The sequence below is a fragment of the Rhipicephalus microplus genome, chromosome 8, assembly GCF_043290135.1.
Source record: "Rhipicephalus microplus isolate Deutch F79 chromosome 8, USDA_Rmic, whole genome shotgun sequence".
NCBI lineage: Eukaryota > Metazoa > Arthropoda > Arachnida > Ixodida > Ixodidae > Rhipicephalus > Rhipicephalus microplus.
This window is the reverse complement of record NC_134707.1, coordinates 8,979,132-9,004,648: the sequence shown is the minus strand read 5'-3', so window position 1 is coordinate 9,004,648 and position 25,517 is coordinate 8,979,132. Positions and strand designations below refer to the sequence as shown.

At 43.5% G+C, this 25,517-nt stretch overlaps 1 protein-coding gene across 1 annotated transcript; it reads left to right on the top strand.

Moving 5' to 3' along the window:
• LOC119164081 (venom metalloproteinase antarease TserMP_A) lies at positions 1-25,517 on the top strand. The gene is made up of 14 exons (XM_037416188.2): positions 1-156; positions 1,185-1,351; positions 1,847-1,939; positions 2,820-2,943; positions 3,507-3,572; positions 6,330-6,472; positions 7,769-7,840; positions 8,498-8,622; positions 10,851-10,900; positions 12,922-13,030; positions 13,108-13,239; positions 16,778-16,934; positions 24,718-24,828; positions 25,405-25,517. Exons 1-14 carry the CDS (start codon positions 108-110, stop codon positions 25,441-25,443), a joined length of 1,437 nt encoding a protein of 478 aa, XP_037272085.2. The 5' UTR covers positions 1-107; the 3' UTR covers positions 25,444-25,517.

The window sequence follows — 25,517 nt, the reverse complement described above, 5'->3', positions numbered from 1 at the left end:
TGCAGGGGCAGCTAAAACGAGCCGCGTATAAAATGGACAGGCAAAGTATCGACAGAGCAGGACGCCATCATCACCAGACATAGCACGTTCAGCCAAAGGGGAAAATAATGCGGGTTTTCATTATCATATTGCAATTCGCCCTCTACAGTGACGCAGGTAAACTAAACCTTTTGTACTTCAATAACAATGCTCAGGCATCACTTTACTTCAGGAATGGGTGAACCAAACACTCATGCCACATTTTGAAATATTGGCTTTGAAACCCATAGAATTGCGAGTATTAAAGTCACTATTATTTTCCTTTATTACTGAGCCTCAAATCTACTGACGTATTAGTAAAATTTCGCCTAATTAGAGTACTTTACTGATTTTTTTATCAAGTTTCTTGTTGTGCCTTTTAAGTCACCACGTAAACGCCACTTTTTTTACTTTCCTATTTAAATGGGCTATTTCATTTCATTAATTACGGAGAAATTGCGGCTGACTTATTGTGTTCACGTCAACCTCCATTTGGCGGTTGTGTTCGTGCTCATGTTCTAAAGTGCTTGATCTTGAAGCGGTTTCTAGTAGCCAAAATTCGTTAGCATTAATCCTATGCTTAGCTGCGAAAGCCCAAACCGGTCAGTGCGTGAGATCGAAAGGCATGACAAAATTAGGACAAAGTAGTTCTTTCGTAACTACATATTATTGTAAGTACGGTGATTAGATAGTTAGAGGAGTTGGTACACCTTTTTCAATACCGAAGATAGCACTCAGTATAAATGACGAATTCAAAAAGAAACCGGAATGGCTTCTCGTCATATTGTTGTATTAATCATAGATGTTTTCAGCATTTTGCACTCTTTGTGGATAGTGAAAATAACAGCATACATCATTGTGGGTAGGAATCATTCAACCAAACGAGGTACACAGAAAATATTACGGAAAATGCTATCATAGCACCATTATCATTGATAAATGTAAGGTATAGTGTGGCATCACCACATCATATTACGTCACATTTCTAAATTAAGTGACGATCAAGAGCTAATGAATTAACAATCATAAAATATGCCTGTCATTGGATTTCTGAAACTAAAATTTTGCGTGCACATTGGATCTTAATCACACATTAGGTTTTTTTTGTTGTTGTTCTCGGAGCCTCTTGGTTAGCTGAAGTTTTTTCTTTATTCTTTTTGACACAGAGAAGGATGTATTTGTCTATCCGACTATTTTGCACGAGAGATCAACCGAAAGAAACTTAGTTCTGCGACTGAATGACAAGTTCACATTGAATCTTCAAAGAAGCTTTGTACTTGCGGACAAACTTCTCTTTGTTACTACCAGTGATGAAGTCAACCATCTAGAAGAAGTGAGTGTGCATTAGCTCATGGCAATTTCCTAACGATCACGCCTAATGGCCCGTCAAAATCACGCTGCACTGCCGATTCTATAGGCAAGTCACAACCCTACCAGTGCAGAAGTGGAGAGTCTCGCTGATCTCTTGCAATTCTTGTATTTACAAGTCTACAACACATCTTTGCATATCTACCGACTTATCCTATGAGGCAGCTACCTTGGCTGCACACGTCACAGAAATGAGCTTGCAGTAACTGTGATTCAGGTCTTAGAATCGTTCGCAACTACTGGAAGTGTTATCAAAGTTGCGGCTTTCTAGCTTATATCTAAGTGAATTTAGATGGCACGACAGTCAGCGTTTGAGGGAAAGCCTTGATAACGCTACACACTCTAACGACAAAAGCAAAATTAGTGTTAAAATTTGATAACAGAATTAAAATACCACACATTTGCATTTCTGTTATCACTGATTGCCAAGAAACCTCACGATAATGCTTCAACTTTTCAGATAGACACATCGGCTATACAGAAAACTTTGTATCATGACACACACTACCAGTCCTCCGTTCGTGTTCAGCAGCGAGACGACGCAGTAGAAGTTGTAAGTTTTTAAGAATATCACTGATAATAGCTCTTTAAATTTTTTCATAGCATTGGTTGATTATTACAATAAAGTATTTGCTCACAAACGACCCACAAGACAGTCAACTTCATCGTCAAGGATTATTGCTGTGCCTTGAGCACGTCCCTTTGTACTTTGATTAGTTGGTTTCTGGGTTCAACGTTTCAAAGTAAGCCCGGCTATGATAAGAGACGCCACAGTTGAAGACACAGTACCTGAGATCTTCATATGGCATAAGAGCAGCGTGTCAGAAGCACTATAAAGTCCGAGTAAAGGGCCCATTTGGACGACAGAGCGAACTTACACCTCACAAACATTCAATTCTTGTCCGAGAAGTCTTGAACATCTACGTAGTAAATGTGCAAAAAAAAGAGCTGTACAGAATTACAATGTTAAGATGTGTAGCAACACACATGCATAAGGACATTTAGTTGATAAAATTAAGGAATCAATGAAGTTTTTGAAAAACATACGCAAGCAAATTAAGATAGCTTGCATGTAGTGCAAGCGTTTACGAAGGTGCGCCAAGACCTTCGTACGGTTGGCTGCCTAGAAACTCTGGCATTGCCTGGAGTGCCGTTTTTATTGTGCTAGGCACGGCATTAGAACCAGAACAGAACAGAAGGTTTTATTGTGCTAAATGAAGAATAATACATGTGCATGATTCACAGAAAGAGGTCCCATAGTCAGAGACTGCAAGGGGACCTCTTGTACAATGTAGAATTGAGAATGATTGCGATGTACATAGCAGGGAGACAGAGCTACAGTAAAGGTGACATTGTAGCAACTACGGTGGTACTTTTATATATACTTGGACCAGCAAGCTTGTTTTTCAACTGTTTGGCTCCTGTACTTATAGGAAGGCATAATAAACGACAAGCTGAGGATCAAGCCTGTACCAGAAGGCGAGAGGTCAATGAAAGGCCAGATTTTGCACAAAATATATGAAGTGAATAATATGGACGAGGGATCCTTTATAGCGGGTAAGTTGGATGCTCACTTTGTGACTCGGGATGGATGTTTCACCAACCTCAAATAAAAATTCTCCAAGAAATTCCGAACTCTAAACTAAGAGGCTTTTTATTAGGCACGTAAGTTATACGGAGCAAAGCAACATGCCTCCTCTAAGTAAAACGTTGTGTATCGTAGAAAACAAAACATTTAGAAAATTTCTTCACCAAGTATTTTCGGACTATCTACTTAATGATTTTGCGAAAAAAACACAGGTTCCCGAAAATCAATGGACGGGAGGACATTGCGTTATTGAATGGGTGTTGATTAATAAAAAAAACATTTGAGTACAGTGCTAGTAGTGGCTGAAAATAACTTTTCGCGACTGTTTACTGCCAGACCTAGCAAATGACGCAGCGAGACAATGTAAAACTTTAATGTCCTGCATATAGGAGCACCAAAGTTATTAGCAGTAATTAGCTTCAAATTACAACACTTCATGCAAGCAACATTGTATTACCCCCCGTATTTGCCAAGTTACAATAGGACAACACATTGGTACTCTATACATCTCTTTCGTTCTTTTCCTTTTCAGAAGAAAAGCCTCGCAGTTCTCACATTGACGCCAATGTTGATCAGAACCCTAGCGCCGAGCCCAAAGGTAAGTGCGCCTTTCGATCTTACGCCATTCAGATCCTCGTACACGTACGTAACATCTTCACTAGACATAACACAATTTAAATGACACATGGTGTGCCCTCTGCTCAGTTTCGTGTATCTGTACATTGGCTCCATTCGGTTGTGTCTGGTGATGAAGTGATCTATCCTACTCATTCGACGTCTATTCATACTTATCACCTAGACTTCAGCTACGGTCACGCTAGCCAAAAACCCGCTCAAGTTACAGCACGCGACAAGTTGTCGATTGTTAGCGCAGTGCCGAGAAGCCAGCCGTGGCAACCTCGATGGAATCTCACGGGCCCTCGGAACGTGTGAGCAACACCGAAAACAGACGTTGTTGTTTTTTTTTTTGTCAGTCGCGCTTTTCTTCATCAAATAAAAGTGCATGCTAAGATGAATAAACGACCACATCGTAAGTAGCATTCGCTTACAAAGTTCCGTGGTGTCAGTCAACGCTATGACAACAGTCACTATTGACACTATGCAAACAAGCACTGCAACCACAAGTTATGGTCGACACCATCACCTAAACAGCTAATGGAATACTTTTATTTATAATTTATACGTGCTGGCTGGCTGCTCAAGTCCATCCCAGCAAGTTCATCTCCTCTTGCGTCGACTACCTTAGAGAAGCCAGCTACAGAAAACCGCATGTCTCTTTAGACGAGTAGTTCAATGCTTGTGTCCACTAAAGTTTCAGTGAGGTTTCACTGAAGTTTCTGTCACGGAAATGACGTCGAAAAAACATGGCATATCCATGAACTGAATGATGATGAGTGGGCGAAGCAGTGAGATTGTTTAGTGTTACCGTAAGTTACCCGTGACATTAACTCATTCACGTGCGTAAATGAGTGACAAAGGGGTGGACAGTTCTACAATATTTATTGCTCATAAATGGTGTGCTATGTTCAGTTCTGAATTTCGTTTTGCCTTTATTATTACTGCTTTGTCATGTCGTATCAAGCCACAGGTTGGCAAAAGCAAGGTCTATGCGCACTCCCCTGGTAGATGTTGGTTATTTCCAGTCATACGAAACGCATCGTAGAACACATTGAGACACACAAATTAGTCGTTGTCCGTGATCATCATCATCATCATAACCATCATCGTCATCATCATCTCCATTGCCGTCGATGTCATCGTCATCATCCATGGCTACGACGCACACCAACGCACAAGCCTCGGCCTTATGGAGCATCGCCCCTAAAAATAGGTGCGATCAGAAATTAAAAAAAAACATGGCTGATCTCCCCCGTCATATAAATCGATATAACGCGAAAATGAAAAGTGTCTTCACAGATGTAGGGCTTATTGTCTCCCTCCATGGTGGTCTAGTGGCCAAGGCACTGGGATGCTGACCCGCATGTTGCGGGATCATATCCCGGCCGTGGCGCTTGTGGTCCTACTCCTGTGGTCATGCATACACTACAATACACTTCTCTGTACAGCGCATCACAGTGACGTCCCTTTTTGTAGACCTGTTAGGGAGGAGGAAGGAGGAGGAAGGGAAGAAATGAAAGGCAGGGAGGTCAACCAGACGCACGTCCGGTTTGCTACCCTGCAGTGGGGGAAGGGGTGAGGGGATTAAAGGAGAAGAGAGAGAAAAGTGAAGGGCAACGTGTATGTTGGTGGGACCTTGTCCATTGCACGCTTATAAGCGGTCGCGTAGTCCGGTCGTCATCAGAAAACTTAGCAGTGCCCGCGTCGCTTTGCTGGCCAGCGACGCGTAGAGCCAAGAGCCAAGTATCTTCTCTTCGGAAAAAGGTCTACTGTCTAGTGTCTCCAACGTTTCGCGTAGCAGATTGCGTTCGCTCGCAAAACGTTCACATGAACACAGTAGATGTGCTATTGTCTCGTCAGTGTCGCACGATTCACATCGGGAGCTATCCGCCATTCCTATGCGAAAGGAGTACGCCTTTGTAAAAGCTACTCCTAACCACAGGCGGCACAGTAAAGTTGCATCCTGGCGGGAGAGGTCGGATGGAACTTGAAGCTTTCTCGATGGGTCCAATTTGTGTAGGCGGCGGTTCCTGACACTGTAGACCTGTTAGATCAGCTAAAGACAAATATCACTGTAAGAAATAGGCGTACGCACGTTGTCTGTTGGCACATTGAGCCATCAACAGTGTTCGAAATTGCTTACTTTTTGAATGCGCCTTGTCTTCAGTATGAATAAGTACAGTGCAAATATTGTACAAAAGTAGCGGCTCTATCTGTGAACAGCGACGTACTAGAGAAAGAAAAATACGAGGCCACCTGCGACGGCCACTGCACTACGTAGCGTTTCTTTCCCTGTAGCGCCCCTAGCTGCCATCGATAGTGCTATACTTAACTGAAGCGGAAGTTTCGTGGCCAGAAAAGCTATTGAGAGGCTATAGTGAAAGGTAGAGTGACACAGGAGGCGTCACTATACAATGTAAAAGGCAGGATGCTTAAAACACCTCCACTTCCCAAAGCCATGCAAAACTGCCTTAGGAGCACAAAGCTTTCCTTACCTAAGAAGAGAGGGGGATGAGAAGCGGGAGGGCCCGAATACAAATGACTGCGAAGAAAAAGAAGAAAGAAAAGAACGAGAACAAGGCTGTCTTGTTAGAGAGATCCTAGTTGAATGTGAAGAGGACCACGTGAATTTTAGTCTGGTCAGAGCTGTGTGTAAACTACACGTTGCATTTCTAAATGAAGATGGGGCGTATGCTACACGGTACAATATACCGATGAACCTGGCGTGTCGTTTTAGGCATCAACAGCCGGAGAATAGAAGAGAGACGCAACAGAGAAGAATTTGAAGTTGAGCTTCACATTATCTGCGACCAGAAGCACCAAAGTAACTTTGACAAAAACGAAGATTTAATTGGCTACATGGCGGTCTTCATGAATGCGGTAAGTGCACACTTTTTGCTCAAAAGTTCTCATCCATTTGCATTTTCTCCTCTCTTATCACATACAGCTTCCTTTTGTGTTGCACTCTCACTCACTTTGTAACTTTCTGCTTTTGCCGGGCCCCTTCTGTTCGAACGGACACACTCAAGTTCCACATACGTCTGTTATCAGTAATGTCTTTGTCTTCACACCCTTCTATTACCCTGAAAAACATGCAGTCTTGGTCATTACCATAGAAATAAAATCACTTCCATACTCAGCGCTTATTTTGTTTCATAACAAAATACACTGGTCATACTTACTACAGAATGTAAGCAAATATATAATAGACAACAACAATGAAATGCAATGGAATAAAACAATAAAATTAAGGCGGTTTTGCATTATGGGTGTCAAGCCTGAAGAAAGTGCAGTTTTTCAGCGTTACTTATAGCCATTTGGTTTTCTTCTTTATTCATGCTCTTTTTTCCTATCTTCCCACTACATTTTTATTCATTTCGTGTCACAGCTTGTGACGTTTCGTGTCATTTTATTCACTTCGCGTCACAGCTTGTTGCTGTGACACGAACGCTCGCAACTTTCTCATATATCCTACTGCCTCAGCTAGAGGTACAGGATTTCAACCTGACTCGCCATTACAATTTCATTGTTGCACTATTATTGTTTCGGTGTCGGGCAAACACTTGGAAAAAAATTCCAAATTGATAGATCTGTGCAGCTACTGAAATGCAGGTGGCCCGTTTTCGTCTCCCGCACGGTCGCTTTGTCTCGGTGGCGCTGTATGCGCAAGTGATGTTGCACCGCCGCCTACACATCAGCTACGCTAACGCTTCAAAGCACTAAATTTCATTGTATTGACCAAAAACAAGCCGAGCTCAGCATGTCAAATTCGTGTAAGTGAAATATGCACTGCTCAGAAGTTCGTTTGACTGAATCTTTTTTCTTTGAATTCAAAGGAGCATGTCATATCATTTTTTTTAAATTTGTAATTGTGAAATATTTGTTACGTCAACGTTCGCACAAGTGAGAGTTCAAGGCATGAAGCATTCTGTTGGGATAGATTCACCAGGGAAGGAAGCAGAGAGAAACGAAAAAGACAGGAAGGTTAACCAGAGAGACTTCCGGTTGGTTACCCTCCACTGAGGATGAGGGAAGCGTAATAGAAAAATATGAAAGATGAGCTTCAGCAGTAAATTTAATGGAAGTCATTGTGCTGCTACAATTTTTATGACTTGCTCATTTCCACAAACTCGAAATTAACCACCTTTCACTATGCTTCTCAATGCCATCTTCTAGGCCAACTTACGATACCTTGACATCAGGAATCCAAAAGTGAGATTTCTTCTCGTCGGCATAACAAGGAGAAAGGTGAGAAAGACACTCAAGTACAATTACATTCGATAAGACACACACACAAAAAAGGTGTCACTACATGCTGCACACAATCACGCAAAATGCGATCTATTGCACATTTTTTATCGAAATACAGGATAACAAAATGGCTTCGGCTGCTTCGGTGACGGCTTTAATTTCCATGCGTTGTTGCATGTTCCGACAGCAAGAACTTAAGCATACGTACCTAATGTTTGGAACTTGTACAAGAGCATAAACATTACTTGTTGCAATTCTGGTGTCATTAACACCTAGTGATTTTCGAGAGATAGGAACTCAGGTACTGTGTCCGTGCCTTCGCTTCAACCTTACAGTTTACTAACGAGGACAAAATAATCGGCATTTTTTCTGACAGTTTAACAATATTAGATTGTTAAAACATATAGGCACAAAATTATATACGGAAATTAAAATTTTTGCATATTAAACATAGTCAATGATTTGTTTCGTGGAGGCATGTCACGGCTTTATGTCCGTGTATTTTATTCGTAAATTGTGCACAATTGTAACTTCATCAGAGTGGGCAACTCCAGGAAATGAAGAGCAAGTGCAGCTGATGAAAGAAAAATGTACTGGAGAACACGGCCCAAACATGACTAATTTGTCTTTTTTTCCGGTTTTCATCTGAAATAGGAAAACCCTTTCGCTCCAGACAATCACGGTACAACTGACACAACCGAAACGCTTAACCGGTTGCAAGCTTATGAAGCTGAAAAAAGGGTACCAGGCAAGCATGATGCCCTGCTTCTTGTGACCGGGTAAGAAAAACTGCACGTTTCAGGGCATTTTTTTTATGCAGCTCGTGGCCATGCTAACCGCTTGCCCTCTGAATCGCACCATTCTTGGGGAAATTATATTACATAGAATTCATGAAATGCGAAAACACCGTTTAAATTTTGGAAACTGCTAGCTGCATCATGCCAGTCTTCCTGTTAACTACATACATACATACATACATACATACATACATACATACATACATACATACATACATACATACATACATACATACATACATACATACATACATACATACATACATACATACATACATACATACATACATACATACATACATACATACATACATACATACATACATACATACATACATACATACATACATACATACATACATAGATAGATAGATAGATAGATAGATAGATAGATAGATAGATAGATAGATAGATAGATAGATAGATAGATCGATAGATAGATAGATAGATAGATAGATAGATAGATAGATAGATAGATAGATAGATAGATAGATAGATAGATAGATAGATAGATAGATAGATAGATAGATAGATAGATAGATAGATAGATAGATAGATAGATAGATAGATAGATAGATAGATAGATAGATAGATAGATAGATAGATAGATAGATAGATAGATAGATAGATAGATAGATAGATAGATAGATAGATAGATAGATAGATAGATAGATAGATAGATAGATAGATAGATAGATAGTATTGAAGCTGTACTGTGCACACTTACTCTTTATTGTCTTGTTAGAATAAAACACAGTTTTATCAATACAAAAGTGAAATAAAATAGGAGCACAGCAGACAAGGACTAGGGAAAAGTAGTGACGAAGCACACACACGCACTGCTTGTCCTACCATTACTCGAGTTACGTATTGGACAAACACTTTGTAATTGCTCTTCTTGTGCATTTATTCACGACGGTCATTAATGACAATGGTCATCCTTGAGCCGTATTTACGCCGGGTGCAACGTATGAACCGTTAAAAAGTATCATCCATTCCTTGAAACAGCTTTTACAGGCTCGCTGACAGAATGACCAAAGTGAAGAGCGGCATGGTGCACCCTTTCGCTCACGTTATCACTTGTAAAATCGACGGTGCTCGAAACCATGGAGTGAAATCTGTCGACGTTTACTTGCGTAAGCTGGCCACTACTTCCCGTAGAGTTTCCTAAAGTTAACTGGAGCAAAATTTGGTGCTGCGATCGTTCAGCAACTATGTGGAGGATGCGTATAACGCAAGTTTGCCCACTCTTCATACTTGCGGACTTTGAACGCACTTGTAGCTTTGTTTATGTCTGTGTTCTGGTTTTGTTTTGAATAAAAGAAGACACTCCTGTGAACTTCGTGATTCGATTTGAATTCGCGAGCCTAAATGGTTGGGGTGGTGAAGTAAAATAGTTGAACATTCGCTAATTGCCGTTTCGTGGCAAAGCAGCGCCAAGTTATGCAAATTCAATCGAAACCGAAAGTGCGATGATTAGGAAAATTTCTGTTCTGCCCATCGTTCCCATGCTCGCTCAAGCACCATGAGCTGCCGTTCGTATAGACACTAGTGCCGGAGTTCCCTCCTGTGTACTTATAGGACACTGTAGGCTATATCTGAAGTAAATAGGAAAATAACATGACCAGAGTTTGGGGACATCTGTTGGTGACAGTGGTGACCTGCCAGAACACAAGGAAAATAGGCGAAAGAAGTCATATCTTACGAAAATGTTAGTTATCAAAACTGATTGCTGGCTCCATAGAGCAGAGATCTATTTGAACTGTATTAGAAATAAAGTATCGTATTACAGCGCCCATAATTTCCCAGAGTGCTCTACATTTTACAGCCAGGCCCCATCTGTTACTAATGTGTTGTGTTCAATTGTCTTCAAAAGCCACACGCCTTGTAGTGTTATACTGCAATTTCACCAAAATGCGTCTGTAGGTCTCTTGTATAGAGCCCAAACTTGTTATTAATAAGTAGCTTTCTTTCGCGATATATGATTTTTCTCGCCTATTTTCCACTCAGTAATGGCAATATGAAGTTTTGACTACCGATATAGGGCGCCATGTGAAGATGTCCAAAATACTCGGAATGTTTATTTACTACTTTAAAATACACAGGAAAGAGAGACCAAATGAAAAACTTGACAGTTCACGTAGGAAGAATTGGTATTTGATACAAAAAAAAGAACCAATTACCAGTTAATGTTGAGCCCTATCTTGCAGTTTGGATCTTGTAAAGGTGCAAAACGGACATCTGGAAAAAGGCATCGCTGGTAAGTGCAACATCTATTTGCAGAAGCGCCAAAGGAGAAGATGCAGAAAATTTGTTTCTGGCTTAAATCAGTCATGCCTGGATTCGCGTAATGACAGATAAGCTTATTGGACGGATTTAAACGAGCGTCCACAGCAGCTTTGCGGACGTACCTTTCCATAGCAAACAGCTGGCAAGTTGCGTCTTCAGAGCTGCTAAATCTGTCAATTGTTTAACTTTGTTCTATGCGTGGTTACGCCTCTCGAGGCATGCGGCTCGTTCTCCCTGTGTCTTTTCGGCTCACTAGAATTTTTTGGTTTCGTTCCGATGACGAAGTCAAGCTTATTTCAGTTTCTTCTACTCACTTTTTTCTTATCTGCGGATGAATCCCACAGAGCATCTGCTTCCATATGTACGATGCAACGTCAATTCCTTCTTCATTAAGTTTGAACAGCGTGGCTACATGCGAACATAGCAGAGCACGCTCACACACACACACACACACACACACACACACACACGTCACTAACTTGAAACTGGGAACGTGGTTACAACGTGGTTTCACTGTCCCCCCTCTGAGATCATGCCCAATGACAAGGGAAGATGTGTGGCCAATGGTCACAGCAAAACGGTGACGATACGGCTAAAGTAGCTCATAAGAGAAAAATAGAAATACTCAAAACAGCAAGCAGAGCGAAACAGATGCAACGAAAGATGTAATGACAAGGATAGACAGTGCAATTGACAGAAAAATATAGAAAGAAACAGGCACAAAAACGGGATAGAAAAACAGAGAGCACAGAGACAGAAATAAAGAGAATCAAAGAGAGAGAGAGAGAGAAAGGGAAGAAATAAAGGGAAAGGGATACAATAAATACGTACAAGACACGGAGAGAAGATAAAGAAGGAACAACGATGAAGATCACCGCGCTGCACTTTTAATTTAGGCTTGGCATCACTAGTGTGAAGTTGCCACAAATGTTCACGCTGCCGAATTTTCCTGTGCTGAAGTCGCCGTAAAATGTGCTTAGGTCAAATTTAGTTACTAACGACTAATCTAGAACAAGAAATGTTGCTACCGGAAACACCATATGTGACTCGCTAGAATGCAGGTGCGTCGCTACAGCAAGTAACATGACGGTGGCTTTGCGTGGGAAAAATGCTAACATTCTCATGGAAGAACACGTTAGAACAGTGGGAGGCTTTGCGGCTCCCTTTACACGGCCATGAGTGGCGACAACTTGTATTGCTGGTCTCAGGGGCACGTCAAACCGTCGTGGAGAGGGACCTTGGGGAGCGAAATGAACCGCGGCGAATGTGTGACCTACACCACAAGTAAACTGGTATTACTATAGTGAGGAACCGGTTTATTCAGCCAGGCTCGAGCTGAATCACACTGGTGATGATATTTACAGATGATGAAGATGTACAGGTGATGATGATATCTAAAGAGAATGAAGAGTCATTCGCTTGTCGCGCTCACACTATGTCATTTAAGAGAGAATGTGTTAAGCAGTCGAGAGTCAGACGGACTCCTGTCTGGCCTGGGAGGAACATATTGGAATAAAAGACAATATGCTGACCAAGGTAGAACGAACTTATGTTTTTGAAAGCGTTTCGATTCCCCACTTAAGGACAGCGTGCTATACGCCATTTGCTATAAATGTAACCAAGGCTCCCTTACGGGAACCGAGGGAATTTTTTAAAGCATTTGTTTCTTTTACCTTGGTCAGCATTTCTCAATTACTATAAGATGTGAAATATCCTATAAAACACTCGAGACACAAAATAAACAATTTTCGACCTCTGTGTAATCCAGGATCACATTGCTTTCTTACTGTCGTAGCGTTTCTAGCCACATCTGCATGTTGTATAGCCCCGAGAAAAGCTGCAGCTGTATTCCGTATCTGAAATGAGCAAACTTTTTCAAGCACATGAGTTTATTAAACAAGTGATGGAAGCCTCTACGAAACAGCCTGGTCATTTTTTTAATAAAGTGGTGTTCCCTGTATATAACCTCCTTTCCTCTTGTTTCACTTTCAGGACGAGCATTTATGGCCGCTGTCTGCAGTTCACATGGAGTAGGCGTGGCGGAAGACACGGCCACCACCTACATGGGAGTTAACACCGTGGCCCATGAACTAGCACACATGTAAGTGCACTTTTTCGCGGACGCAGAAAAATCGAAGCACCTGTTGCAAGTAACTGGCTACTCTCTTAATGTGACAGATTGGGCTCAGATCACGACACATCCCCAAGATGTCCCTGGAGAGAGGGATACCTGATGAGTTACGTGGATGGAGGACTGAGAAAATACCGGCTGTCCCAGTGTAGCCAAGACAGCATACGAGATGTTTATCGGTAAGCCCGACAATAACTGAGTATTTTTTTTTCGTTGCGAAAAACACAATGTTGCTCGTTAACCTTGCAGTTCACTAGTCAAGAAAACGAATCTATTGCTTAGAAATATTCATGAATGCTGAAAGTCCACGGGTTGAAAGAATCCGAAGGGAAACAAGAAAAGCTAATGTTTTCTCGATGCAGTCGCACACTAGAAAGCTCCTCCTCGGTGAATTGTAATAAGCCAGCAAGACATACGTGCCACATTCGGGCTTCCAAAGGGAAACATGTGTGCATGACTGTTCGTGTACTTTACACTGATGCATAGGAAGCATACCATAAATAAGCAAAGGTGTTCTCACAAGGGCTTAATTACGTAAGAACAGCATCCTAATAAACTTTCTCGTAGACTTATTAGCGCGTCAAGTTTGAAAAAAAATGTTCCACGTGTTGGAACTCTCGTATTTCTACGTGAAGCAAAAGCCTAAAATCGCTAGAAAAATATTGGCAACTCTATAGCAAAAGCTTAGAATAAAAGAAAACGTGTAGCATCTTCTGGGCTGTGGAACCTGAGGAAGCGTGCAGCAAGTGGACGCAGCAGTGATCATCATTAATGCAGTTCGCACTTCCCTATTAATCCAAAGAATCAATGACGCCAGTGTTTCAGGTAAGCATGTGGGTTTTCCTTGGAATCAAAGTAATCTTGTTAGGGATATTCGAAAATTTGGTGTGCGACATGTTCTCTACTTTTCGCTGATCTTCACCGACTTCATGCTGGTTGTGGCAAGTCTTGTACATGTCGTCCTCAGCGAGTTGCATCGGCTTCGTCCTGCAGCGCTGGTCAAGAGGGGCAGTTCCTTCTTCGGCGAAGTGATGACGCCCTCTATGGAACTTTTTTTTTACAATTCGCCAGTGTGCTTATCTGCGCTGCCTATTTGAACAAGTAATGGCGGCACCTGTCGCGCTTCAAGCGGAAACGTGGTCCTAGTTGAACATGTTGAGGCTTGTCTATATACTATGATTGTTTATATCAAGAGATGCGACTCAACATTTTCCACGTCATTGCGTAAGCAAACCGCGCTTAAACGGGCTATTTGCACTAAATGACAAGCTTCCTTTAGTTGTTCAAACTGTACAGCAGAAAAGCTAACTTTACAACTTTGAAAAGGTTTTATTCTTAGAGACCGCCGCATGTTTTTGAAACGTTTTTAGAAATATATAGTTAATTATTGAGATTACTACAATGTTATTTCAGTTCTTTATATATTTCAGACCTTGTTCGTTATTTAGGCCCGTTTTTTAGCATTGCTGGTCTCGTTTATAGACGGTATTGAGCGTGTTACTCTGAGCGGGGTCACAACACTCGAAGATGAGTGGATGGGCGACAAGCCAGATGCATAATGTGCGGCGCATTCAGAAGCTTGGTCGAACACTACAGCTGAACTGAGGAATTTATCCCTGCGCCCCTAGTAAACACTGCGCTTTTTTAAGATTATACAAGCGACATAGCAGGCGAAATCTAAACTCATAATCCGGCTGCACACCTAGCTGGCGCCCTTCGTTTGCATCGAAGTATTATGGCCTTAAGGTACCTAAGAAAAGCGTATTTTACGCCAAAGTATTTATTTATGTAATTGCGCTACACTAGAACTTCGACGAGTTTTCAGCACTTGTGTATATTGGGTGCCACGTATTTTTCGGTACCGAAACTTCCTGAACTTGAAGGCACCACGGGAAGCTTTCCCATGATGGTAAATACTCTACCCTCTCCTACCAGATAATAATACAATATGAATCGAAAGGGAACCACCTATCATTGGTGTTTCAGGCACTGCAGGACCAAAATAGCAGTATAGTTTGTGACAACTCTTAAAGAAGCAACCTAAAGGGCTCTGTAGTAATGTTGCGAAAAGCTTCATGAAAGCGAGGAGAGTTGTGCCTCATGACGTTACATTGTATACGAACAGCAGTGTGGAGATAATGAAGATAAAAAAATATAGGCTTATAGGCCCATTCTCATGGTAATACTGTTAACGAAGCATTATAAAAACGATCTTGAAGGAAAACCGGGAACTTGGTCCTTCCATTTTGTTTACTTCACACAAATTCTTTTCTAGCAGGGCATTTGTTAACCTTAAAGTCAAGATTATGCCGAGTTTTCTACTGGGACTTGTCACTGCCCTCCTCTATACTTTCTCTTGGAGACCTATAAAATATCTTCTCAAGTTTCACTACGAGCGAAATGCGCATATTTCACTCATTCTATATCTCCTCAAGTTTCACTACGAGCGAATTGCGCATATTTCACTCATTATATAGCCGCGCCGCGGTGGTCTAGTGGCTAAGGTACTCGGCTGCTGACCCGCAGGTCGCAGGATCAAATCCCGGCTGTGGCGGCTGCGTTTCCGATGGAGGCGGAAATGTTGTAGGCCCGTGTGCTCAGATTTCAGTGCACGTTAAAGAATCCCAGGTGGTCAAAATTTCCGGAGCCCTCCACTACGGCGTCTCTCATAATCAAATGGTGGTTTTGGGACGTTAAACCCGACAAATCAATCAATCACTCATTCTATAAATAACGCTACTATGACAGTGAGAGAGCTTGGTTAATTTAAGTTGCACGAGACACGCTAATTTGTTTCAGATGTGCGGCAATGTGTGCATAATGTGAAAAATGGACGAGTGGGCGCACCTAGTAGAGTACTGCCGATACGCAATTAATGCTGTCATTATGCATTGACCACTTTATTTTTGGGCAAGCTTCGTCAACTATGCCGCCATGATGCACTCGCAAAACCTTCTCGCATCTTCCCTTTCGCCATAAATATTACGTAACAATATTTCCACAATAATACATGCATTAGGGTAAAAGCCTTCAATGGCTTACACTCACGGCGTCCAACCATCTATGCCTCCGTGCCCCGGAATGGCGCTGGCTGTGGCCTCTCCCCCTCACACTCCCTCAACAATCTTTTGATGGCACAGTGGCAGTCGGGGAAACGCTTCTTCGTCAGACGTCTATGATTGGGATGTAAAAACAGCGCAATAATAGCGACAAAAACTGAAGAAAAGACGTCATCTCCCTGTCGTCTTTTCTTCAGTCTTAGTCTCTATTTTTGCGCTGTTTTTACATCGCAAGCATGCACCAGCCCTACTTTGGCTTTTAGTCAGACGTTTAGTTGCGGCAATCGAGATAGTCGCATGGCGCCCAGGCTTTGAGCTGGTGAATCCACGGCAAGCAGTTTAGAAAAGCGCCCCAACAATGTAGACATGACTTAGTCATTCAATGGTGACATGCTTTCACCGTACACATCTTGGAATTCACGGTATCTATCAAATTTACTTTGCGTCACTTTCATGAAAATAGGTGTGAAAGGTTGAAAGTTCAGATGTGGCATTTATTCATTATGAGCACTGGTTACAATCATGATCACAAGAATCGATAATAAGTAAAACAAACTAATCATTTGGATACCTTACCCCGACTTTTGCTGTATGCGATAAATTCACAGTGAACTGTCCAAATCTACAATAACTTTTGCTGTGATCTCATTTACCGCAGGGGTCTTAATTCCCAGTGTAAAAGAGTTCTAACCAAGGTGAATTACATGGATAAACACCGAGAATTTCCCGGTGAAACGGTGGGAGTGAAGTATTACTGCAGAAAGAGAATTTTTCACTACACGAAGGGCAAGAAAGTGAAGGCCTTCGCCTTGAAGGTGAGTTGCACAGATCACACGCTTTGTTGTGTCTGCAATCAAGAACACGAGTTCTGAAGTGCCTTCAGTTACGCTACAATACGTTCGCGTTAATCTCAACGACTTTAATATTTTTAGTCCCCTCAAGAGATAAGGGCAACCAGATCCCGGGCCTACAGAAGCCCAACGCCTTCCACATAGATGTGCTTCTGATTTTTACAGCGGAAGCTGTATATGGCTAGGAGAAACAAGCAACGATCAGGCAGCGGTGTCATGAGCTGTCTTCATTGGCTGCGTTAACAGTTACGTCATTCGCAACGTCGTATACAAGCACACGCGCCATTGGCTGCGTTGTGAGTGACGTCATCCATCCCGTCGCAGCCGTGTCGCCGAGTGCGCGTTCATCAGTTTCTCCTGAAACCTTCCACAAGGGTATGCCACGGACAACCCTAGAAGAGCGCCGACAGTGGAAACGTGAAAGCTCTCGCATTCGCCGCGAAGATGTTGCAGTCCTGGCACAAAAACAGGCCCGTCAGGCCGAGTGCCGGCAGCTACTGCGTACCGATGACCCGGAAGCCTTCTAAGCCACGCTAAATCGCGAACGAGAATGCAAGCCCCAGTGTCGGGCGGATCCTGCAAACCACGCCGCCCAATCAGCTCGCGATATTAAAACCTTGCAACAACGAGTCGTTCCGGAGTTAGTGGGACGATTGCGGAAGAGCGTTCACCAAGGCTGACATCCGCTTTCGGCAAAAGTTTTTTTCTTCTATTGGCACACTGGCATCGGCTACGACGTCTGTGACCACCTGTAGTTCGAGAACAACCACTGTGATTAACGCTGTGCGAAGCGAATTTCACCGCTCGTTAAAAGTGTCCATTGATTACAAGTGGCCGTGTTCTTATAGATTTAGGTGCAAGCTGAAACGACAAATTGTCAAAATTACGGAGCTGTTCGCAATGGCGTTCTTCTTAAAGATATTGTCACGTGATCATGACGCTGAAGAAGGAACTGCAAAGGTTGCTAAAAAAAGGAATAGTTTACTCGCGTTGTTTTACCCAGAATATTGACAGCCAAAGCATAAGCAATATACGATGTACACTGTACACTGCTGATGGCTAACAACGTCATCGGCAATACCATCCGGGCTAATGCGCGTAGGCCATTAAACGTGTGTCACCGAAGGTTCCAGCTTTCTCTTTGGTAGCCGAGTTATTTTGAGACTGAGCTCTACTGTTCGCGCTGCCTGTTAGGGCTTACTTGAGAAGTAGAGAAAAAGCTTTTTTGAATTTAATTAAGCATGTCAGGCGTTGCCCTTCGCCCTATGTCATAGACCAGAATTGCTTGAGACACGACAGGAGCAAAGGCTTGATTGACTGATTTCTTGCTGGACTTTGGGGTCAGGGCTGTGGATAAAGGCTTCTCGGGAGTATGGTGTGTGTCAATTATAGGAGTGACTCGGATGTGTTCACACCATGGGAATCAAATTTGCTGCCTCGTCATAAAATTTGCACTGGGACTGGAAAACTCATTGTGCCACTTGATGTAAAGTACAGGTTCTGGAAAAACTCCATCTGTGACTTTTGCCACATAACGTCCTCTTCCTTATTAGTGACCGGTCGGTCAGGGAAGATGGAGCCCTGATGTCATGCTGCGCAGTAAGTGGTGTCGGGACTGTAGATGCTGAGGAGAGAGAGAGAGATATAAAGATACAAGGAAAGGCAGGGAGGTTAACCAGACGCACATCCGGTTTGCTACCCTGCACTGGGGAAGGGATAAAGGGGAGAAAAGAGGTTGCAGAAAGATGAGAAGGTACACACAATCACGAGCACACTCGGGGAGCACACACAGTCTACAGGCGGTCGCTCAGGTTTGTTGACTTAAGGTAAAGAAGCAGTGCTTTAGTTGCTTTCTGCGCAACTGAGGCAGATGCCCAAGGTCCTAGTATCTTCTGCACACAAAATGGTCCGAGGTCAAGTCGATTCAAAACCATCCGTAGCTGGCATCGCTGTGTGTCGTAGCAAGCGCAGCTGCAGAGGACGTGTACGATGGTTTCTTCATCTCCGCAGTAGCCGCATGTAGGAGTGTCTGCCATACCAATGCGAAAGGAGTACACCTTTGTGAATGCAACACCCAACCAAAGGCGGCATAACAGTGTCGCAGTTGTGATGGTAGCTTTAGCTTTAGCGAAGGATCCAGTTCATAAAATTGACACCTTTGGAAGCTGGTAGACGACCAGAACGTGCGTGTGAGATCTCGAGCCAGCAGGTAAAGTTGTCTTGCTGCATCATTCCTTGATAAAGGAATCAGGACTACACGGGTTTCTTCATGGGCTGAGCGGGCTGCATCATCGGCTAGTTCATTTCCGGTAATACCGATATGTCCAGGCAGCCATTGATATATAATATCATGCCCTCGTGCTAGAGCTTCATGATGGCAATGTCTTATTTCTTGTACCAGTTGGTCATGGCTCCTCTTACGCATGGCAGACTGCAAACTCTGAAGCGCTGCCTTCGAATCACAAAATATGACCCATTTTCCTGGACGTTCTTGAACGAGATATTGTAAAGCAGCCCTTATAGCAGCAAGCTCTGATGCCGTAGATGTAGTCATATGCGACAACTTAAACTTGATTGTCATTTCTGCAGCCGGAATTACAGCGGCACTTGATGAGCTGCTGGATGATACGGACCCATCAGTGTATATCTGCGTTCGGTCTAAGTACAACTCATGTAATAATAGCAGTGTTGCTTGCTTCAATGCTACTCTGGAGTGACTGCTTTTCTTTTTGATTCCCGGAATTTCTAGACGTACTTGCGGCTGGTCGAGGCACCACAAAGGGCATGCCGTTCTCGCAGCTGGCGTATATCCTGATGGAATGCTGTTTAGGTGCTTGGCTATGACGTCTGAAAACATAGCACGTGGTCTTCCGGAAGATAGAAGGGCCAAGTGGTGGTCGGGGACACGGCTAGCATGTCGAATGTGCGCTCTGAGGCAATCCACAGCTATATATGTCCTGACCGGATGGTCTTTGGCAAGCATGATTGTGGCATAAGTAGAAGCGCATCGGGGCAGTCCTAGGCAGATACGCAGTGCCTGACCCTGCAAACTCTCCAATGAATGAGTATTCGATTTGCAAGTGTTAGTCAGTACCGGCCAGCTGTAGCGCAATAGACCCAGAAATAGGGCCCTGTACAGCTGTAGCATGGAGGCCACAGAAGTTCCTCATGCTTTACCGCACAAGAATTTCATGATATGCACAATAGATAGCAGTCTCTTCTTCAAGTACGCACAATTTGGGCTCCACGAAAGACTTCTGTCGATTATTATGCCCAGAAAACGATGCGTCCGTGCATATTTGACACTCTGCCCATTGATGTAAACAGGGTATGGCGTCATTGGTTTGCGTGTAAACGCCATCAACGCGCACTTCACAGTTGATATATTTAGGCCTTGTTTCTGAAGGTAGGCTGTTGTGAGGGTTGCTGCCCGCTGTATTCGTGCACGCACCTGAGGGCGAGTAACTGCAGCACTCCAGAGGCAAATATCATCGGCGTATATGGATAGGCACACCGACTTTGGCAGAACCTTCACCAGACCAATGAGGGCCACATTGAACAATGTGGGGCTTAAAACACCTCCCTGAGGTACTCCGCAGTAGGTGTAATGTTGGGCAGTTGTACCCTCATATGTTTGTACAAAGAAAACTCTGCCAGTTATATAATCTTTTATCCATTGAAACATTCGTCCACCAATGCCCATTGCTGCGAGAGAAGTGAGGATGGCATCGTGAGCTACATTATCATATGCACCCTTCACGTCAAGAAAGAGTGCCACTGATATGCGCTTGCGACTTTTTTCTTGTTGAACAAATGTCGACAAATCAAGGACACAGTCAATGGAGGAGCGGCCCCGACGAAAGCCTGCCATGCAAGAAGGGTATTTGGTGTATCGTTCCAAGTACCACTCGAGACGAAATAGAACCATCCTTTCCATCACTTTTCCGAGGCAGCTTGCGAGGGCAATAGGGCGATACGCTGTCAAGTTCAATGGTGATTTTCCCGATTTCAAAAGTGGTATTAATCGACTAATTTTCCATTCTCGGGGAACACTGCCGCTGAGCCAGGAGTTGTTGAAGCATGTTAAAAGTTCTTTTCTAGCTTTTTGTCCAAGGTGTCCCAACGCACTATAAGTAATACCATCAGGACCTGGCGATGACATGCGCTTAGAAGCGACTAACGCACCTTCCAGTTCTTCCATGGTGAACGGAATGTCCATTTCTGGTAATCGCGTCTCAGGAACGATCACGGCGTCGATGCTCTCGTTCATGATATTCCCGGCAACTCTCGTGCAAAATTCTTCAGCCACCTCGAGTTCTGTTTTTCCATGATGGAGTGCCAAAGCTTTAAAAGGGTGCCGTTGTTGTGGAGAGGAGCGAAGACCACGAACTGTTCTCCAGATATATGACAGCGGTTTATGAGGGTCTAGAGATTCGCAGAATGCTTTCCAGCGTTCGCTCTCCAGTTTGTAAATGCGTCGTTGAATATTTTTCTGGAGCCGCCTTGCTTCCCTCAGATCGTAAATTGATCTTGTGCGTCTGTATCGTCGTTCAGCACGCCTTCGTATAGCTCGTAATTTCTCCAGTTCGATGTCAAACTGTGTTACTTTAGACGAAAATGGTAATTTACATTTGGACGCTTGCATAGCTTCCACTATGGTATTTTCCAGGCTGCAGGCGAGGCCTTCTTGGCAAGCGTTCTCAACACGCGATGCAAACATCGACCAGTCAGTGCCAATCGCAACACCGGAAGAGAAATTTTTCACGATACCATCGATCGTCACGTAGGTGGGTATGTGATCACTCCTATGAGTCTCAATATCGCAAAACCACTTAACTTTGTCAGAGAAGCACCGTGACACCAATGTCAGGTCAAGGCAACTGCCATACGTGAGACCCCGCAGATATGTGGGGGTACCATCGTTCATGATGGAAAGGTCGTAATCGGAAGCGAATGTAACAATGTTCCGGCCCCTGGCATTCATCCTAGTGCTCCCCCAAAGCATGTGATGGGCGTTGAAGTCACCGGTGATGATCCATGGCCCATCGGTTCTCATTAGGATGTCTTTTAATCTGTCGCAGTCAAATCGCGATGACGGAGATATATATCCACCAATAAGCGTGAACGAAACTGCATTCTTCTTCACACGAAGACACACGTACTGATTGTCGTCATTTGAACTTATTGGGTGCGAAAGATAAGTCAAGTCTGTGCGAATGTAAACAATTACTTTGCTTCGTTCTTCGCAAGCGGCTGAACAAAAAGCTTCATAACCGGACAATCTATAAGGCGTTGACACGTTTGGTTCACATATGACAAGTATAGGGAATTGATTGGCCCGAACAAATTGGCGCAAGTCCGAGATACGGGACTTCATGCCTCTGGAATTCCACTGAAAAATCGACGCACTTTTAACTTCAGTGCGGAAGTGAAGATTTTGTTGAGCCATTGTGCTTATACGAAGTTAGCAAGAACTGGATTCAGTGCATCCAGTATTTGCAGTGCACTCTTAGCAGACGGAGATTGTATGCTGCTCAGTAGCGTGCGAATCGTGGCAATTAATGATTGCACGATTGCAGCCACTTGCCTGTCTTGGTTGGAAAGATCTCGAACCGGGACGATTGCAGTCACTTGCCTGTCTTGGTTGGAAAGATCTCGAACCGGGAGCGCGGACTGGCCGTCATGAAGCTCCTTCGGTTCGCTTGATGCTGCTTCCCTTTGAAGTGCAGGCCACTCTGTCGCAGTCAGGGTATGCTCACTGGCTTTGTCCTTTACAGCCTTTCCCGCGGCATGTGGTCTGGGAGGCAAAGGAGGTGAATCTGATGAGGGATCTTGCAAACGTGTCGAGGAGGTAGCGGGCGTCCTTGAAGACCGACATCGACGTGAACGACGCCTTCTGACTTTAGCTGCGGCTTCTCGATGAGATGAGTGATCGCGCACCATCTCCTTCAAGATGGCAATTTCCTTCTGAATCCGCGGGCAGTCCTTCGATGTGTCTTCATGGGATCCATTGCAATTAGAGCATTTCTTGACAGTTGTGACGCACTTATCCGCTTCATGGTGCTCGGCGCAGCGGTGGCATACCACTGAATTCTCGCAGACGCTGCTCACATGTCCAAGTTTTATGCATTTACGGCACTGGAGAGGCTTTGGAATGAAAGACCGCACAGCATGTCTGAAGTACCCCACCTTCACATGAGAGGGGAGTGATGTGCTCTTAAACGCAATCTTCACACAGCGAGACTTGCCTAGCCGGGTGACATCAACAATTGGAGTATCAGTTGTTGACTTGACAAGAAGCTGTAAGTCCTTATTGAAAATAGCGACATCAATGTCGTAGATCACGCCGGTTACTACATCACATCCCAAGGGAACATGAGAGCGCACCTGGTTGCCGTCCAAGTCAGTTACACTACGCAGAACGCCCAACGCACTTGCGTGCAAAACGTCCACAGCCAGTATATTCTTTCTGGCGTTCACTCTTATGTCCGTGATCTCATTTGGCACGAGCGTTTCCTGAGACCTCGACACAGACTGCCTGTTAAGGCGTTTCATGCTGACGGTAGGAAGTGCAGGCAGAAACAGGATGGTATAAGCGTTCGATTTTGGCGCTTCACTTACAGTTTGAATAGTTGAGGATGAGGATGTCCTCATGTTCCTTCTCTTCGCCTTGCGGCTCAGCACAGGTTGGAAACCGTCATCTGAGAAGTCCTCACTGCTGAGATAGTAAGCATGAGTATCTTCACTGTCGCTGTCGCTCGCTTGTCCCATCCGCTTCCTGGAGGCGGTCGCCGCTGACGCCACTGGTGCCGGCAGGCGCCCGGGGTGGTCTACTTCCATCCCCTCCAAGGGAGCAGCGGAAACTGATCAACAGACTTAAATTACAACTGAAATAGGCCGGAGTTAGCAGAAGCAGCTCCTATTCAAAACACACTTCTTCGTCTTCTCCGTAGATGCTGAGGAACTGCCCATCATCCAATAGGGGGTCAGGGTGGTCAACAGCGCTTCCAGAAACGCTGTGAGAAAGTGTTAATCAGAAAAGTTGGTGGAGACTGCCATCCACGTATGAAACTCGGGGAGACGATATTGCTAACCTGGGCAACAGTTCGCCAGGAACTTACAGGGGACGAGCGAGGGTATCATCGTCTACTGACACTATTCCATACTTCATGTCTATATATGCTTACCATTTTGTTATTCTATTTTTAATATGCTAAAGCTTTGCCAGTTACATCTCATGTGAAATTATAATCTTGCATCCCTTATAGATTTGTATACCGCATATGCTGCAAAATGAAACGCATGGAAATGCGCTTCCCTCATTTTTTTCTTCTGCAATGGTGTGCCTTTTTTACTATTTTGTTTTCTCTTTCTTTCTATTTTGTTTTACTCTCTTGTGAGCAAGGTTTATTTCATTATAATGATGTTTGCTTCTGCTGCTGCTGCCTAATTGTAAAATGTGTCAAAGCATTGTCAAGTGTTCCTCACTTTTAGTCTCCCACCTTCCATTACACTTAATTGTATGGACAGCGAATAAATTACTATTACTAATTTTATGAATATTAATATTACCAGTATTATCTTATTCTTATTATATGCGCGCAAGGCAGTCACACGTGTAACTGGTCAACTATTTCAAATATAAGAAGAAGCTCACATGACAATTTTGTGGTTTCGAGACGTAGACATAATTTTTCTTGCGTGTGCTCAAAAAATGCCATCCAGTGTTGTCCGATTCTCTTCACAGGGAACTCAAGATGCCCAAAATTGTAAAATGCAATGCTGCTATTGGCAAGGTAACATGAGAACTTGCTGGCCAACTCCAATGTTGGAACGCATGACTTGTCTGAAAGGCAAAGTGAGTATCTAATTGATCAAATACCTCTCATATGAACGCACCTGATTGATCGTTATAGTGTGTACTATTCTAGAAACAAAGTATAGGGTGAGCGTCAAGAAAAAAGCGTGGTAAATCCCACCGTCTCAAGAGTCTGTATAACATGAAACTAAAACGCGTTTTTATAGAAGTAATTCGATGATTTCGGCAATACTTGGCACATCTCCCAACTTGCTCGTGTAGCCATTTGCAGCAATCATGTGAGTACTCATACAAAAAGAGTTTAGCATTTCCAACAAAATTCGTCCTCTAAATTACGCATTAATTTTGTGAATAAACTGTCACCTGATAACATATAAGTTCGGACATTGCCTAACTATTATAGCACCACTTCCTATCGCAAGGTCGTTGCCTCAATATAGTACCAAGCCTTCCATAGCGCACGTGGAATGCAAACGCCCTATATTTCGAGTCATACGGATTGCTTTGACTTCGATATATATGGGCTCAAGGTTGACTTTGCAGCTCATGGCATATCACGTAGAATAACATTTTGAACAGTTCAGCCCGTTTATTATAAGTTTTATTTATTTACAGACTTGCAAGAGAGGAGTCTGCGGAGTACACGAATGGTGAAATCGCAGTATAATCGCAAAATGGTGAAGTCGCAATAGAAGTGAAGTGTGCAATAAAACATGTACCCCAGGTTA

Excerpts from the sequence above, each read along its gene's own strand:
- LOC119164081 (XM_037416188.2), top strand. The coding sequence starts at position 108 with ATGCGGGTTTTCATTATCATATTGCAATTCGCCCTCTACAGTGACGCA. Across the intron at positions 6,473-7,768 it reads TGGCGGTCTTCATGAATGCG|GCCAACTTACGATACCTTGA; the intron begins GTAAGTGCACAC and ends GCCATCTTCTAG. Across the intron at positions 8,623-10,850 it reads GCCCTGCTTCTTGTGACCGG|TTTGGATCTTGTAAAGGTGC; the intron begins GTAAGAAAAACT and ends CCTATCTTGCAG.